Below are 19,266 nucleotides of genomic sequence, written 5' to 3' on the forward strand. Positions count from 1 at the left end.
AAAAAACTTAAAATGCATTCTACTGTCATCTTAAACTTTTAGCATTAGTTCTTCATACATGTATTTGATTGATAGCAATGGATACATTTCATAGCAATGGATAGCAATGGATACATACTAAACTATAACTTTGAACCTTTAAAAAAACTCACAGAGTTTTTGTCTTCATCCTGTAGTTTTTAACAGCATTTATGCCTTTAATTATTTTAACAGATATTTATTGAACATCAACTATATGTCAGGCATTGTTCTGGGCACAGTGAATTGAATGGAAAATAGTCCCCAGAGTTTCCATGTTGGGAGACTGGCAATACGAAAAATTAACATGAGTACAAGCACTAAGTACTATGAAGGAAAAGGAAGTCAGCTAAGGGGGATAGAGAGTGAAGGAGGGAAAGTTTACTTTATATAGGGGTGGGGAAGGGCTCTGATCAGAGGAGGGTTTCAGCCAATAGAGACTCATTGGAGGCGGAAGCCAGCCTGCAGAGATGTGGAGAAAAAGTGTTCCATGTGGAAGAATGAGCAAGTGCATGGGGCAGATATACCCCCAAGGGGCTTGAAGACTAGCACGGAGGCCAGTAGAGCTGAAGCAGAGTGAGTAAAGAATACAGGGGATGGGCGAGGCCCAGCAGGTGGGGCTGTGGTTTCGCTCCGAGTGAAACGGGAAGGGGCACGGGGGAGAACTGACATGATCTGGCTTGGGCTTTTAAGGAATCACTCCTGCCTCTTTGTAGAAAACAGATGGTAGAGGGGCAGGAAAAGGCAGGGTACAAGTTAGGCTACGGCAATAATCTCGTTGAAAGATGACGGTGGCAGGGATCGAAGCAGGAGCAATGAAAATGGAGGGAAGTGGTCACATTCTGGACAAATTTCAAAAGTAAATCCTGTAAGAGCTGCTGATGGGATGAGGGTGGGTTGCAAGAAAAGAGGAAGACTGCATTGTTTTTGGCATGAAAGGGGCAAAGAACAGGGTCACCAATTACTGAGTTTAAGAGGATGATGGATGCAGGTTTAGGAGATAAAATACAGATTTTGGTTATGGGCAAGCTGAGATACCTATGGGTGATGTCAAGCTGCTGCTGGATATGCATACCTGAAGGTCTGTGTTAGAGGTACAAATGTGAAAGCTGGCGGCACATACATAGCTTGTAAAGGCACAGGACTTATTTTATCAAGGAGTGTGTCTTAACTAGCCATTTTGCTGATCTCAGTCTCAGCTTCCCGCTTTCAGAGAAGGGATGACACCTGACCCATGTCTTCACAGTGTTGTTTAAGACAGACACAGTGATAGAGAGACAGACAAGATCTATACAAGAAATAAGAGCAGAAAGAGCAGTCTGGGCAGGAGAAACCAAAGAAAAACCAAAATGTTCGAGGGACATTGAGCAGACCAATTGGACTAAATAGAGGCTTGTTCCATGCAATCCAGGCAAAACTCAAAGCTGAGAAGGATAAGAAGTTTTGATTTAAAGATCTGGGAATCTATTGGAAGTTATATTTAACTCTTAATTAAGTAATAAATAGACAAATCACGATACCTAGATAAAAAGATGACAACGACATCCCCAAAATGGCAGTATAATGATCAGGTTTAAGTTACATATTTAATGTTAGAAATCTTTACTTAGATTGCCTATAATCATTATTAGACAGATCCTGACGTAGACAAGCAGAGTTTAGGGGCAGTTTGTTGGTTCTCTACTCTCTCAAAGGTCAACCTAGGATACATGGCAATACCTTTCTGCAAATGAAGCCCTCATTTTTCTGTCTCCACTTTGGCAAACATGGAGGAGAGAGCAAGTGACACATGGGGATCTCCAGGATAAACAAGTCCTTTGATCTCCCTAAGACTCGCTTTCCTTTTCTACAAAATGTGCAGGAGAAACAAGAATTACTCAACTCGAGGATGCTGTGAGAACCAAAAGAGTAAGTATAAGAACACCCTCAACAGATGGAAAAAGAACATGAATTAACTTTTGCTATTGTTGACCAATACGTATTTTCTGATCAAACCAACAGTGGGATCGCATTCACATTCTGACACAGTGTGAATCACAATATGCCAAGCACACCAACAAGAGAAAAGAGAAAAGGTGTGTCTCCATCATAACCCATTCCCTGAAGGCCCGCCAAAACACACAGGCGCTCAGAGTTCCCTGCATACTCAAAGCTTAACTGGACTGCATCAAATGAAAGGCAGTGATGGCTCTATCATGCAAATTCACTATTATTTCACATTTTTTCTTTGTTGAGCTCAAAAGTTAGTACCATCTCTTGCTTTTGGTTTTCACGAAAAAACCATGAGCCATTTTAAGATAGGTTCCCAGACTTCTGGGAGCGCACGCACACACACGCGCGCGCGCGCGCACACACACACACACGTTTACTTTGTCTCTCTTTCACGGTTGACAGTCCTTGCAAAGTGTCCTGCTTAGATTTTTATGCCTTGATTTTATGTTGTTTTGTTCCTTCTTAAAAATAGCACCACATTGTAGCACAGCAATCTTAGCTATTTTCTAGAAAAGGAACTTAAAACTCACTCTTTCATTTAGGACATTTATGAAATAAGAAACGGGCTCTCTTCAAGTCTGGTAAAAGAAGGACTCTGAGTGTGTTGACTCTGCAAACTATTTATAGACAAGCCGCAGACGAGAAAAACATTTCAAAGGATCTGAAGGAACACCCGAGTCAGACTAATTTCCTAACCACAATTTTCTGATTTGGTTGGAGGAAAAAGCCTGGGTTGAGCATATATGACAATTCCTCCCAATGACAAGAAGGTATTCTTACATTACTCCTAAGTTAAATTTAACTGATTATTTCATCCACAACAGCTTTCACTGAAAAGCAGATACATAAACTAGAGGAAAACCAGGAAATGGCTACACTGGTTTGATGCTGCCAGGCCAAAAACATCAAGTGCCCTTTAGCAATGGTAGAGACTTACAGCAGAAATGTCATTGAGCACACTGCTGCAATAGTTCATGAGGGCCAGACGCGAGGCCCCAGCAATCAAAGGCTGGATTCCAGGGTCGAACAGCAGGACTCCCATGAGCCTTTGTTCCTAGCTTTTCCTCCATTTGGAATTACCCTTCCTATCACAGCCTGTCAATAGCCTGCCTACCCATCTTTCCAGGCCCAGCTCACTCTCCTCCATGAAACCATTCCTGAGTTTCCCCAGTCAGAAGTCATCTCTCTTTTCGACCGGGTTCCTAAAGCTTTGTTTATATTTCTCCTGAAGAACACATCTAATTCTGCTTCATAATATGTATGCTTGCACATGGCTTCTCTCCCCATTAGTCAGCTCCTGGATGGTAAGACCTACGTGCCAATCACTGTGCTGGATGCCTTATACTGATTATCTCTAATCCTCACAAAAGCTGGACAGTAGGTTCACTCAGACCTCTGCATCCGTGGATTTCTCATCTGCAGATTCAACCAACTCTGGATGGAAAACAGAATTTTCCAAAAGTGGTTAGGGATCCATGGATACAGAGGGCTGACTATATGCTTGTTCTACGTCATTTTATGTAAGAGACTTGGGTATCAGAGGGAAGTCCTGGAACCAATCCTCTATAAATAGCAACAGATGACTATATTGAACCCATTTCACAGAAGAGGAAACTGAGACTAAGTGAGATTCTATAACTGGTCTGAGAACTATTAGCTATTAAACGGAATGGCTGAAATCTGAACCAAACTCATCTCAGTTCATAGGCTCTTTCTTCACATTATGCTGTCCCCTGTGGTTACTGAAAAATACATTTGAAATGAATGCAATATTGAAATAATTCAAGACCTTGTAGCCCTTAATATTTAAATATAGAAATATCAATAAATTTGGTCTCCATATCTAGATTAGCCTCATGTATCCCTTTTGTACTCATGACTTCTTGTTTCCTATTACGTCCTAGGCAAGTGATACAGTTATTTCAATTGAGAGATAAAAAAATAAAGATATAACAACAATTATTCTGCTTGTTAAGACAATCCGAAAAAAATGTCCAACTTGGCAGGAATGTGGCAAATATGAGAAGAAATTATAAGCTTATGAACATCCCAAAAGGGTCTGTAAATTCAAGCGATCTATGTGGGAAAATATTAGACTAGAATTTATCAGTGCTATATCTTTGAACATGTACTGCCTAAAAGTTTTTAAAAGTCTCCACAGAGTAAAAGATAATATGCAGAAAAATGTTACATAATATATTGTTTATGGTATGGTAACACATATTTCTTGTTGATTTATGTAATATACTATGTGTGGAACATCTATGCAAATATCAACTCAGATAATGAATGTATACTCAGATACATTCCTTCTAACATGTCACATTTTATAGATGCAATTTTATCCAAAACTGGCTGTTCTTATAATTAAGAGCTAATTTTTGAACATTATTCTAACACTTATAGTGCTTGTTTGTCCCTTGCAATTGGGAGCTTTAAAATCATTACTGCATTTCATCCTCAAAAGAATCTTATGAGGTTGATAGTATTATTATCTCTACTTTACAGATAAAGAAACTGAGACTTTGTAAAGTTCACACAATTAGCCAAAATCACGCACCCAATAAGAGAAACTAAGACTCAGCCCTAGAGTTGTCTGACTCAAGAGCCTTCCAGTTTAACTGTGACTCCGACAGGACCTATCGTTATTATGTTGTTTCCTAAATTATGTTCTAGAACTGACTACAGTGTTACTTCGAATATGTCATTAGCCTAAATCGATGTTGCTAGATATGATTACTTCCTATCTCCTTGTTTTATTATAGAAATGTTTTCAGCTCAATGAACTTAAAAGTTTATTTCAAATAGATCCAGTATAATACATCCAGTTGTTATTAATACACGTAATGTAAGAAATGTTCTGTTGTTTCCTCCGGGATTGGGGGTAGAGGATAAGGAGAAATCTTTATTATATTTATATGGATGGATGAATGTATATATTTAGAGAAAAGGCTATAATAGGAACAGTAGCTAGCTACCATTTACTAAAAATCTGGAGTGTTTGCATTTTACAGGCTTAATCTGTGGTCTTTACAATAATTCCACACCTCTCCCATTTAATAGGAAAGGAAGTGAGACAAACACCTGGAATAACAGTCCCGAGGACGGTTTCTCTCCAAAGGCCAAAGCTTTGCTACTACGTATGAAGTCTCTATATCTACAGGCCCCAATTATCCGTGGCCATTCATGTCCATCCATTGACACATGGATTCCAAAGGGAGATATGCAAAAGATCTCACAACTCATTAAAAAACCTCTTGGAAACCTTCTGACTCAATGTTCTCATTCTGCAGAATAAATGTCAGAGGCCCAGGCAGGTGACAGGACAGGTCCAAAGTGACAGTGAGCAAGTGACAAAGTGAAGGCCAGGACTCCACTCTTTTCTTCTCCACCCTGGGCCTCTCTTCCAGCCAAGGCCCTAACTTCACGCCCATGTGTCATACAGCAGAACAAGATGACAGTCCATGTTTGCAAGTCAAGTCACATACAGAAGAATCACTGTGCAGCCCAACCCTGCAAGGGCCCACTTCCCAACGGAGCCTGTGTGCCACAGAGACACCCACAGAGTGGACGAAGCCACAGAACACTGCTCCCATTACAGGGCCACGTGGCTGTGGCAAAGGCATCAGTCCCTGGGGAAAATGCTGCCTGGCAGCTACCGTTCCCAACACCTGCTTTTCTCCAGAGATGCTCAAATGTGGGAGAGTAGAAAAGACAGGGCCGAGGTATCACTGGAAAGACAAGGATGTGCGATCAAACACCTAGACACTGGCCTAGGTCTCTGGAGTCTGACCTGGGATCAAGCACTGCACTTGATTCAGGTAAAGAGGAAATGCCTGAGATCTGTTTATTCTACATTTCACATTCCACCTTCATCGATCAGCTAATTTTTGAAATAGTTCTTCCTTATAAACTTTCTCAAGTGAGAAGTAGTGAGGCATCGTGGGAAAGCATGGGGTCTGGGGTCCTGCTGAAACAAATCTGAACCTGAGCTGCAAATGTTTAAGTGAATCGTTTAACCTTTCTAAGCCTCAGTTTTGCCAACTGTAAAGTAAGGACAGGCACAGCAAAGGCACTGATAAAAGATTAAAAACTTGAGTACCTTTGTGTGTGTGCATGTGTGTGGGGGAGAGAGAGAAATGATTAGCATGTAAACTCTGAATAAATGGGAGCTATTATTATTACTGCTCTACATTTTTTCCCTCTTCTTTTCTTATATAACATATATACTGCTTTAAAAAAATCTAGCTCATGACTGCTAACTTGATGTTACTTCTAAAAACACATAATCTCTCATTAACAATAACCCAGGAAAAAGAAAGAAAAGCCCACTAGACAAGCAACTATGTTTTGTATATATCATCTTAAAATGCTACTCACTTGATGCAATCTATAATGATCAAGCCATTGTTCAAGCAAAATTACTACTTCCTCACAAAGCTGGTTTGAGGCCTTCAACACCATCCCTCTGACTGCCTGTCTTAGCCTTTCCCACAAGGCATGAAAGGTAAAAGCAGTCGGATGTCCAGACCGCACTGAGCAGACCCCAGGGAGAGCCTTTTAAGGCTATCATTCACTGATGTTTTATAACCCAAAGAGAGTAACACAGCTCGTGTCAGCATTTACTTTTTTTTTCTTTTTGCCAAATTACATCTTATCACGTAAACTGAGTTTTCATCATTCACTCACTAATTTCATTTAAATTTCAATGTACAATTAAACATTTCATCCACCATTTTCTGCAAAGCTCCATGTCATTTCTGCCCTAGTGAAACGATGTAATATTAAAAAGAAATTTGAAAACATTGTTTTCTTTCAATAATAAATTACAAGTCAAAAAGCAGAGAGGAAAATCTGTAGAATAAAAGGACCTGGAAGGCGAGTCAACCCAGTGCCAAGTGCAGACCTTACGTGGAGTCTGATTCAAACCAACGGTTAACAGGATTTCTTAGGGAGATGGTCAACAAAATGTAAACACTGACTACCAGAACACTGATGATCTTAAGAAATTTTGGTCATTTTTCAGGTGTGATAATGTGGTGTCTTTTCAAAGGCTTTCTTGTATTTTAGAGATAACTAATGAAATAGTTACAGATGAATTAACATGAGGTCTAGGATCTGCTCAAAAATAATTTGGGGTGAGGTGGGGCTGGCAGCGGATGGTGGGGGGTGGGCACATGAGGGTTCTTACAATATTCTCTCCACTTGTGCAGATTTCTATAGTTGTCCATTTAAAAAAAGGTTGAAAGTGAATAAAACTTCACAAAATAAACAAACTCAAAGGAAAAAGCACTCTGTAAATGTCTTTATCACATAAGGATTAAAATAGCAGTGTGCATATGTGCACGTGTGTTTACATAGAAAACCAACTTAAAGTATTAAATAGCACTCAGATATCACGTTGAAAATTTAAACTTTTAACAAACCTTATAGTTTAAGCTAACACTATTATTATTATCTGAAATCTGAATATATGCAACACTGAAGTCATTACTCACCTTTTTCAAAGCACAAGCCTGTATTACTTTTTCATATCGTTCCTTTTCATATTTCTTCCCAAATAAAATATTACTCCTCACAGTTCCTGAAAACACCCAGGGCTGTTGAGAAACATACGCGACTCTTCCATGCACACTGACCAGCCCCTGGCTCGGGGACAGTTCCCCCAGCACGGCACTCAACAGTGATGACTGAAACAGATTGCAAACAAACATATGTGTACAGACAGCACTCAGGACGAACGAGCCACTGCAATACCGCCTTCCCTTGCCCTGCAGTTTGATAAATGCTATAGCCCTTTCATTTAAAATAGGATAAAGTTCAGTCCTGGAAGCTAGCAATAGAAAAAAATCTTTAAATATATTACTGGTCAGTATAAACTAATGGTTGATAAGGAATAACAATAAAATAGAGTACGACAATCTATTCTGCCCAAAAGTCTTCCCTCAAATGAAATACTTTACTCAACAAAGACTAATGAAGAATGTTTAACATTCTTAACTGAGTAGCCTTGCATGATATGTTTCATATGCCTGATGTTTAATGTAGCTGTCCCAGCAAACAGGTATCTTTTACTTCACAAATATTTGTTCCTGAAAAGCTATGTGTATATATTTAAATCTAATGCACCAGAAAAGAGTATTTGAAGGAATTCTGAAGGGAGTCATGTTTCCAAAGGGCAAAAACCCATCCTAAAAGAAAGAATCCCCTTCTCATTTATGCAGCCTATGTTTTTATTTCTTTATTTTGTTGTTTCAGAACATGCAAGACTAAGCATGCACACACATTTCCTTCAAATCTCTTACAACATACAAACATGAGATGCTGCACCTAAATGATCAGAGTGCTTATAACACGGAGCTGAAAGAACCTGTTTGAGTATCTGCTTCGCCCCAGAACCCGGTCAGTTCTGAAGGGCAAAGGCATCTGGGTCCATGCTTATATTGTACCCTTTGCTCTCAGCACAGTGCAATGCACACGGCTGCACATTTACTAAATTGTGTTTATGTGACTTGGATAAATCAGATAAGGAAATGTTTAAAACTTTCTGGAAGAGCTTTTACAACCTCCAGACTTCCTGTAGGGTCTGCTCTGACAAAAAGAAGTCCCCATTTGCTCAGTCATTCCATCCCGAATAGCTGCCACTTAAATAATTTCCTTCTCTGAGATGACCAACTTTCAGACAAGCAGTTCCCAATTGTGCAATTTGAATTACCAAGAAGAAAAACATAAGGTGCTTTACCCAGATTTATTTGGCCATGCAACCTTCTTGCAAAACTTACATTCCATGGAACATACTTTGAGAAATGCCATTCTAGATATATCCAATTCAAACCTGTGTTACATATAGCTTTGGGCTCAGCCTCAACAATTTGACACAGGATGTGGCGTTATATTAAGCTGCAAAAAGGCATTCCAACTTACCTTTCCTGCTCCCACAGGTCCAACCACAGCTAACAATTCACCGGGTCTGACAGTAAAGGAAAGGTCTTGGAGGGTTGGGGTTTCTAATACCTATAAATTAAAGTTTACAAAAATGTATCCATTTCAAAGTTTACAAAAATGTACCCATTTCAAAAAGTGAAGAAAACAATATAACAGGCACTGATACATGAACATAACCCATATCTTTCTCCTTCCTATTTTAATATATTGTGTCCTGGAATCCTTTTCATCCAATCATATCTCTTTGGGGGTTTGAAGCAGCTTCAGTTGCCTTTAGGAAAGCCCATTCTTTTACCAGATTTCTGTGTGGACACGGCTCTAGACAGAGAATCTAAGTAGCAAAAATGACGAGGCACCTTCTTAAATGAAAACTTCTTGATGTTCAATAACTTATTAAAAACAATGTACTTAATAGTACATTCAGTGTCAGTGGTTTTTAATCATTTATAAATTTTCATTAAACCCTTGGATTTAATCTATTTCATTAATCTCCACAAGATGGCAGCATAAGTACATGACATGCCTGGTCCTTGACTAATAATTTGAAATCTCCACCAATGTATTTTCTCTTGATAAAGAATGAATCTCAGTAATGCTTAGCAAGCAAGAAGCCCCTTCAAAATAATGTTGGCAAATAAATTCCTGTAAATGATGGTCAAGGCTGTAATTAGATCTCTAATTTAACAACAACAAAAATGGGGCATAAAATTATATATTGAGTTAGAGTGATAGTCAATTTTATACCTGTAGCATGTATTACCAGCCCTGGCTAAACAGGGACAACAAAGTACTTCTACTGTAGAAACACAGAGGTACCTGCAACAGCATACTATCCAACGCAAGGGGGAGAAGGATAAAGTACTCGTCCTGCTAATGACAAGTCATATTCCTAAATAATCTACGAATTCTAAAATAAAGGGAGTTAGGGTATATGTATGTTTATACATATACTAAGCGTGGAGAAAATTCTCAATAACCGCTAATGTTAAAAAACTTTTAATGTTTTAAAAAAAAGAGTGGGTATATGTGATTACTAAAATGCCCAAAAGACTAAAAGCACATGAGAAATAAAAAGTATGGATAATCTTCAAAATGAAAAATTTCTCTGGAAATAACTGAGTTAATTAAAAGATGGTCACATACTAAAATGATGACAATTATTTTTAATCACAAGAAAATTAGCCCCAGCCTTTCTAGGAATTACTAAAAACCATCAATACGAAGCTGGATTTTAATACATCAGAAACATTTTTTAAGCTTCTCTACTTTTTTAATGTCTAATAACTAGTTCCTATTTTACGATTTTTACTTAGTGTTGACTGCAAAATAATGAGCCACATACAAACATTGGTTTCCTGTCATATCACCTCATTGTTCCTTGGGCCAGATAGGCAGCAGTTCCTTCTCTGTGCAGGTTTCAGGATAAGACACTGCTCTAGCATGACCAGAAGGGGGCAGCATTCAAGAGCTTAAGAGTGCTAGAGTCCCTTGCACTCCTGGTTCAGCTACTGGTGATGCAACAAGGATCACAGACTGAGCTCACACTCCACTCTCTGTGCCAGACTTCGTCTAGGCGCTGGGAATGCAGCAGTAAACCACACAGAAAAAAAAACCCTTGCCCTACGAAGATTTAAAGGCTCCAACTGAACCATAAATTTTAAGGCTTACAGAATAAGACCAAATCCATTCATTTCATAAGTGAGAAGCTAGTAGGTAAGAAGATCCTCCCCCACTTGCCTGGCTGTTTAGTGGAGCAAGTTAGAGAGTACACGTCTTTCTCCTGCACTGCAACACAGCATGCACTTCATTTTGCCTCAGCTTCTCTCCAAACCCAGCAACGTCTGTGCCCCTCCTACACCCGAGGGCTCTCTCATCCATGACCTAACCTGACACCTCCTAATTATTCCCAAGCACTGGCACAATCCTTCCACAAGCAAGGCTAGCAAAACAGAATAGGGTGTTCTGTACAACAATGCAAGCTGCAAAAAAAGTCTGAGAACATGTTATCAAGTTCTTGGGAGAAGAACAAAGCAGCTCTATTTATAATGTTGCATAGTTTGGTACGAAAGAAATTTGGTCATGGGTCATATAAAGTGTTTATTAGCCACCTGGGTGCTTCATCTAACTCAAAACATTCAACAGACTACACCTTTATAATAAAATTTAAATGGTGCTTTCTATAAATACTTACAATGTATCATGATGAGCACTAGGAAGTAGGAGGTAAATCTATTTTATTAAGCTAGGGCAGGTTAGGTAAGGCAGCTTGTGTGAGCTTCCATGTACAAAAGGTGCAATGATGTGGTTTTATGAATTTGGGAATATACTACTGTTTGGGTAGAGATGGCAGACACTGAATCAGAAGTAGGTGACCACGATGCAGGTGGCACAATACTTAAGAGTCATAGGCATGAAAACACAAGAAGAGTCTACAAAGTATGACACTTGTACCACTGGAGAAGGGAGAACGAGAGTGGAGGTTGGAAGGAGTGCTGGCTGAGCACGTGTTTGCTCTTGGCTTCAATTCCCGCCTTACCTCTGCTACGCTTGGAACTGCCAGCTCCTGCAAACCTCCTGCAAACTTCCAAGTCAAAGGCAGTTCAGTCCTAAAGGATACTGTCTGAGGCCAGGAGGCAGGAGACGGGGAAGCTGGTACCCACCAGTACCTCCACCTGCTTCTCCAGCCTTCACTATAGTCGCACTACCTCTGCTGTGCCAGCATCAACAAAACAGCCTTTCGCACTGTAGTCCCCACTCCCACTGGCAGCCCGGCTCCTGAGTTCTGCCCCAGACAGGTGACCCTCTGGTAAACACCACCTCCTCCCTGCATTCCTCCAGCCCTAGAAGTGCGAGCAACTTCCTGGCATTGCTAATCTCTGGGTTACCTCACCCACTACACATGTAACTAATTCCCCACATGACATTCCCTCTCCTGTGTGTGGGTTATTTCCCTAATCCAGACTGATACAGAAGGATATGCACAGTGGACCATGGAACCCTGAGAGAAAAGCATTTCAGTTGTTGATATAGGAGGCTGCACTGAATGTGCAAGTTTGAGAACTTCTTGAGAGTGGTTCCTAGTTTTGTTTTGTTTTGTTTTCCCATCTGCCTAAATGCCATAAATAAACCAAGTAGTGGGAAAATCCTCATGACCTCACCAGTCCCACCTGTCAGCTTGCCACACAGTGAAACTCTCAGATTGGGACCCACTGGCTCTTACTATGCCCAGCCTGCTGCCTCCTGCCTGCTCCTGACTGGCACCAAAGTAGCCAGCACGACCCAGGAGCTTAGAATAGGGGAGCCGCCTCCCTACTCCACAGCAAAGATCCAAATCATGGTTTTACTCAATACGTAGTAGATAGTCTGATAATGTCAAGGTAAAAAGTACACTCTAATCCTATAAATTCTAACATTACAAACTTACATACTTTAAGTTCAAAATCTGGTAATATTTTGAAAGTTCTCTTGAAAAATGAGATAAAGAACAACATGTCAAATGCCTCAGCCTGATTTTATACTTAATCTCAATTAAAGGCAACCCTTATTCTTGATTTTGAGAATTTTTATAACAATGAGCAAGTCATATCTTATACTAGGTATAAAAAAATCTCAAAACTCTATTAAATCTGTGTTGCCAGTTGTCTTTTAGTAGTCACGATCTTGTAATGAAGGATTTGTTACCTTATCCCAAAAAGCAGTGAAGTCTTGCACATGCACTATCATTTCACTGCCCGATGGCAGTTGAGAATTACGCTGTTTGATCTCGTCAAGCAAGAGAAAGTTCTACAGAAAAAGGAAAAATACGGATTGGTTAAACTGCAAGAACAAAAGCAGAAAAATAATTGCTTTCCTAAAACATGCAATATAAAAACAAAGAAAACCTTTACACCGCCTACATATCGTTTTGCCAATGTATTTAAAGTGATGGTTCACATCAGAACATACCATATAACATATAGTGCACTTGACCCTTGAACGACAGGTTTGAACTGTGCAGGTCCACTTACACATGGATCTTTTTTCAGTAAAGACTGTAAATGTATTATTTTCCTCTTCCTTATGATTTGCTTAACATTTTCTTTCCTCTAGCTTACTTTATTGTAAGAATACGGTATATAATACAGATAACATACAAAATACGTTTTAATCAACTGTTTATGTTCTCAGTAAGGCTTCCAGTGAACCACAGGCTTTTAGTAGTTAAGTTTTGGGGGAGTCAAAAGTTATACACAGATTTTCGACTGTGCGGGGGCTCAGCACCTCTAACTCCTGGATGTCCAAGGGTCAACTGTATATATTTATATTTATATTTTATAGTGTATAACATATAATTATATAGTATAGTATTATGTATATATACTGTATATATAGTAGAGTATAACATATATCTTATGTGTGTATACATATATAAAGAGTTCATGGTCATGAGGCTATCTTTGTAACTTTATCAACAAGTGTACTAGCTCCACCTTAAACAGAAAATATGGCTCCACACTTGAACACATTTAGGACCTGGGCATTTTTATTGATTTTCTTTTGTGTTACTAACAATAAACACAGAGCTGGTAGGAAATGATTCCATAAATATTTACTGAATCCCACCATGTGCCAAGCACCATGTGACATGCTAGGAACACAAAGACGAAGGCCATTCCCGGGCCTCGAGGAATCGAGCTGGCTCAGAAGCACAGGCTGCAAACATGAGACCGATGGCCAAGACTGTGAACAGGAGCCTGGCTCTGCGGCTTCTTTGCCGTGACCATCAGCTGGGCACCTAAGCACACTCTGCTTTTCCCCTCGTGCGTGTCAAACCAATGTATCACTACTTGTCATTAACTATCACTTAAGTCATCATTCTGAAAAGAAAATGCACTTACTAAGTTTCCATCTCTTTATAAAATATTTTATAAGCATCTCTTCACAATCACCTGTCTTTTCTCCTTTCTAATTCCCTCCGCTCGACGTGGGAATGGCCGCATCTTCCACTGCCACTTCCTGCTATTTTCCACACTAGTCAGGAACTATTCAATGCTATTTAGCTGAATAAAACCATCCTGCTTACCACACAAATCTAACATAATGATATATAGGAAAACATCCTCTTGCTCTGCAAACATTAGGCATAATTCGAAGAGAAAACCCATAAAGGTGCAGAAACTGGACAAACAACTGAGATCACCCCAAACTCCAAAAAACTTTGAACATGTGGCAGAAACTGTTGGCCTGCTTCAAAATCTGCTCTCATTCTCTGTGGTAACAAACTCCCAATTTTTGGCTGGCACATGGCAGTCTAGAAGAACTCCTCTCCCCAGCCTCCCACGCAGCTTAGTGTAGCCATGTGACTAAATTCAGGCCAGTTGCAAGTGACTACATCCAGGAACCTTCCTCTGCCTCACAGCCTGGGCCTTGGAGGCTGCCAGTTTGTTCAAGGCCACACACAGTGGAGTAACAAGAAAGAGTCTGGATCCCTAACACCAGGAAGGATCATACTAGCCGTGGAACTTGTTATGAGATGAATTATGTCCCCGCAAAAAAGTATGTTGAATTCCTGACCCCCGTTACCTCAAAATGTGACTTTATTTGGAAACAGGGTCATTGCAGATGTAATTAATGAAAGTGAGGTCATGTAATTAATGAAAGTGAGGTCACACTGGAGTAAATCCAGTATGACTGGTGGCTGGTTTATAAGAAGGGAAGAGAACCAAAAAGACAGACACACAGGCAGAAAACAGCCATGTGACGATGAAGACAGAGACTGGGGTGATGCCTTTGTAAGCCAAGGAATGCCAGGGTTTGCCAGCAACCATCAGAAGCTAGAAGAGGCATGGCCCTGCTGACACCTTGATTTCAGACTTTCAGCCTCCAGAACTATGAAACAAATTCCTGTTGTCTTACACCACCCAAGTTTTTGGTACTTTGTTACGGTAGCCTTAGGAAATCAATATAGAACCTTACAAGGATTTTTGCATGAGAGAAGAACAAACTCTCTTGTGTAAGCAGTTTTAACATAGGTATTCTAGAACCCACAGGCAAACCTAATCCTAACCAACACAGGAGGCAACAGAAATAAGCATGTGAATATGTTTGGGAAAGTGAAAACAGCACATAAGTAACTTGCTACTCTAAAAATCACGACTACCTCTAAAACTCATCTTTCCACAAAGATACAAATTTGATTGCAATGTTCTACTTAAAAAGAACAACTGGTAAAAACTGAAAATGAAAAGTTCTGTGTAGGAAAAACATAAAAATGTGTTCCTACGTGTTTCTCTCAAAGAGCCAGCGAGTGTGAGACACCATCTGCTCATTGATTTGCTCCACCCACTCATCCAACCACCAGGCTCACTGAGAACCTACTCAAGAGTGGGCACTGCTAAGTGGGTGCTAGAGTAATCGAGGGGATCACTTCACAAATTACATAAATGTCTAACCTTCGTACTGTAAACCTGAAACTAAAAGAAAAGGAAAAGACTGGGCACTGAATTTTCTACCTGCCCCAAGCTCCGGTGGGAAAGGAGGCAGAATGGACAGGCTGTGGTCTGAGGACACCTCTGCAGGCTTTAAACCCACCGCAGCCCGATTTCTCACACCACACCACCTCTCCCAGAGTCAATCAAGTACTAACTCTAACCGGTTTTGCCACAATTCCTCACTCTCTCCAAGTCTCCATTCTTCTTGCAAAAACATAATTTCAGAATCTTGCTACCAATCATTGAAAATACTGGCAAAGCTTTTTTTTGCTCTCTCCCTATACTTCCTTGTTCCTTCCCCAGCACTCCCCAACAGCACCAAGCCTATCCCCAGCACAGCTCCCTATTGATCTTACAACAACTCTGAGAACGTCCACCTTGCTTAAAACCCTTCGCCAACGCACACACTTAAGCCCACACTCCCAAAGTGGCGATGGCCTTGCTTCCCTGAGGACTAATCCCACCCGCCCTTCTGAGTTGATCTGGAATGCTAATTCCATGGGAACCAGCTCAGGGTGGCCCTGGCTGGCACTGCCCTCCCTCCCTCAGAATCCCCATGGAGATTTTAAGTCACACAGAGGATAGAGACTATGTCCTCACACACTTTACAAACTGTCCCAACTCCTACTAAGCCTCACATAGAATCAACATGTCAACAAAAATCTGCTAAAGGAATAAACAGACCTTATGGCTGGTTCCAATGAGTCAAACCACTGACTACATCACTACAGCCTTACACGGTTAATAGGCAATTTATATATAATATATAAAAGCTCATATATACTATAAATCTCATCTAGACAGAATAAAACTCTGATTTTATCTTAAGTGTATAACCAACACATAAAAGTCAATATGTCAGTGTGTACATATTAAAAATTTCCCACCTTCAAAAAAAAAAAAAAAAAGAAAAACTAGACACAAAATGAGGAAGTAAATGTTTTGAGTATTTGTCCATAAACGGTAGGTCTGAGTAGAGGAAGAAGTCACAATCTTCTAGCTTGTAAAGGTGCCAGCAGTGCTGGGCGGGTTTTTCTCTTGTACTTAGGCTGATGAAAAAGCTGAAATTAAATTGCCATTAGGGCCAAGAATTGCATACCCAGAGCAGGTCATGCGGGAAAGTATCAGACGTTGGAACTCGAGCCAAAAAGGTTGACTTCAGAGTGATTGGCAGGCAAAAGCCTAAGCAGCTCTGTGAACGATATAACCCTCAGAAACAAATTTTACTGGATGCGGAAGCTGCTGAAGACTTCCAGTGCTTTGAAGTTAAGACAAGATCTGTCAGAATCCTATTGAACTCATTCAACGCCAAGACCATCAGTTGTCTCTCCTCACTAAAAGGAAAATAGAGGAAATTCCTCAGGCCTGTAACTTTATAATAAATCCATTATTTTCAGAACATAAAAAAGGAAACTGAAAAGCATGTACAAAAAAGAAGACACTACACCATAGAGCCAACATGTAGGATTGCCCTAATTTATAAATTAAACTTTTCTCAAAGGTAGAAAGATGTAGATTTTCTTCCTAGGGCTCCCAAACATGATCTTACTGGAAATCACATGGCCCAATCTCCTGAGGCCCAGGCTACAGAAGACATTGTTGGAGCAAGCTTCAAGAAGGCGGTGTTTACTAAACTCTACGTGCCTACTGAGTGTGTAGCCCGTCTACAGTCGAAGCTCACCCAGTTCTGGTGACCTGACCAGTACACTCAGCAGACCCTTCCGGCCTTCCTCTCCTGCTGCCATCTTCATCACCTTCTAATTGCATATTAACAAATCTCAATGAGAGGAAAGGAAAGGAAGGAAAGTAAACACTGAATCAGTTAATTATATTATAGTTCCCCCCTTATCCAAAGTGTTACTTTCCGTGGTTTCAGTTACCCGCGGTCAAACGTGGTCCAAGTATACTAAATGGGAAATTCCAGAAATAAACAATTCATGTATTTTAAATTTTGCTCCGTCCCACCCAGAACTTGAATCATCCCTCTGTCCAGTATATCCACCCCACTCCATCACATCACGTAGGCACTGCATCATCTCCCATCGTCACAAAGTCAATATAGCACAATAAGATATTCTGAGGGGGAGAGAGAGACAGAGAGACCACACTCACTTAACTTTTATTAAAGTATATTGTTATAACTGTTCTACTTTATTAATAGTTATTACTATTAATATCTTACTGTGCCTAATTTATAAATTAAACTTTATTGTAGGTAAGCGTAGGAAAAACATAGTATACACAGGGTTTGGGACTGTCCACAATTTCAGGCATTCACTAGGCGTGTTGGAAAGTATCCCTCTCAGATAAGGGGGTTGCTGTATTCATTGCCTGTTACCTTTGTTAGGCACATAGGAAAGGAGGCTGAACTGAGCATATGGCCTTTTGGCGGGTCTTAAAACACTTGGGTATTTGAAAAGCATCTTAGATTTCAAAACCAAATTCATGCTTTTCTCCTCTTCTAGTAGTCCACATGTCAATGAACACAGGTGATCATGCAGCCCCCTCCTTCTACCCAACTTCTCCCCTCCCTCAACACCCAACTCAGCGTGATCCCGAGTAGATCTCAAATCTGCCCAAGTCTCTTTTCCACCCTAAACCAAAACACATCATCTTGTTCTCGGACTATCTAACGCCTCTTTACACATCTCCCTACCTTACTCGGGATCTTCACCCCTACTTCCCTGGCCTATTCCCCAGGCTGCAGCCAGGTGAGCTCTGAAAAAGCTGAACTTCTTAATGCTGTCAGTAGGGTCCTGTATGGTCCCCTGCTCAGGCCTCTAGTACTTTCTACTCTACAGCCTCAGACATATTTGGTTCCTCAAATGCATAGGTCTCCTCTTTGTGCACTAAGAATTTCTGTCACATAACTATCCCCATGAAAAAGCAAACATCAGCCTGCCACCTCCCCCAGTCCACCTGCCCTTCCCCACCCTCACACATATATTCGTCCAGGTAACTACTTCAGCCTTCCCAGGAAGCACTGCCTCTGAAATTATACCGGCATCTCTGCCAAAGCACCTCCCTAAGACCTTTCCTTCCAAGGACTAGACTATGGACACACAAATGTACATCGATAGTGAGTTTCCTTATTTGCTTCTTTATGACAACCCCCCACTTGATGATACATAAATTCCAAGCAGAAAGGACTTCTGTGCATTTGCCTATCATTGTATATCTGTATCCAGCACAGCACCAAGCTTAAGGAAGGTGCTCAATTATATTGTGGAATGACTGAATGAATGAATAAATTACAAATTTATCCCCCAAATGTCTAGCATAAACCAAGACAGGTATTCGTTTTTCCTCTCAAATGATTTGATCCTGATGTTTTTAACATTTAAGCTCATTTAGACTGCATGTGCTTTTGTCCATAAGTAGGACAATGTTTCCCAAATGTGGCCTATTTCCAGGTACACGGGGGCACTTACTAAAGACACAGATACCACAGGCCCTGGCCAAAACCTAGTCAATCTCCCCAAACTGTGGTAATTCAGTTTAATAAGAATCTCCTTTGATTTTGATGAATCAGAAATTTCAATTTTAAAAAGGGTTATAGAAACAATATGGATAGAAAAAGAGTCTAAGATCGAAAATACATATATGTATATATATAAAATATATGTGTGTGTATGTGTGTGTGTGTGTGTGTGTGTGTGTGTATTTCCATAATTACTTCAACACCACCATGAAGCAATTTGCCACGCTAACATTGACTCTTTCTCATAAAAGAAATGTTATTGAACTGCATGGACCACCATCTCTTAACAAAGTTGCTAGAAGCCCCTGTCAAAAAGTGAGGAACCAGAACTGACCCTGTATGTATGATCTGTTTTATGGA

At 40.3% G+C, this 19,266-nt stretch overlaps 1 protein-coding gene across 5 annotated transcripts in view; it reads right to left on the minus strand.

Annotated features, from left to right (window-relative positions):
* ABCC4 (ATP binding cassette subfamily C member 4 (PEL blood group)) overlaps nucleotides 1-19,266 on the minus strand; it is a 222,329-nt gene that overhangs the window by 130,239 nt on the left and 72,824 nt on the right. For all 5 annotated transcript variants that reach the window (XM_039837776.1, XM_039837765.1, XM_039837757.1 and 2 more), the window contains 3 exons: nucleotides 12,637-12,738; nucleotides 8,935-9,024; nucleotides 7,509-7,700 (listed from right to left, as the gene is read on the minus strand). In XM_039837776.1, the coding sequence (XP_039693710.1) occupies nucleotides 7,509-7,700; nucleotides 8,935-9,024; nucleotides 12,637-12,738 (384 nt within the window). The remainder of the gene's footprint in view (nucleotides 1-7,508; nucleotides 7,701-8,934; nucleotides 9,025-12,636; nucleotides 12,739-19,266) is intronic.

This window comes from Pteropus medius, unplaced genomic scaffold (genome assembly GCF_902729225.1).
Source record: "Pteropus medius unplaced genomic scaffold, Ma_sr-lr_union100, whole genome shotgun sequence".
Classification (NCBI taxonomy): domain Eukaryota; kingdom Metazoa; phylum Chordata; class Mammalia; order Chiroptera; family Pteropodidae; genus Pteropus; species Pteropus medius.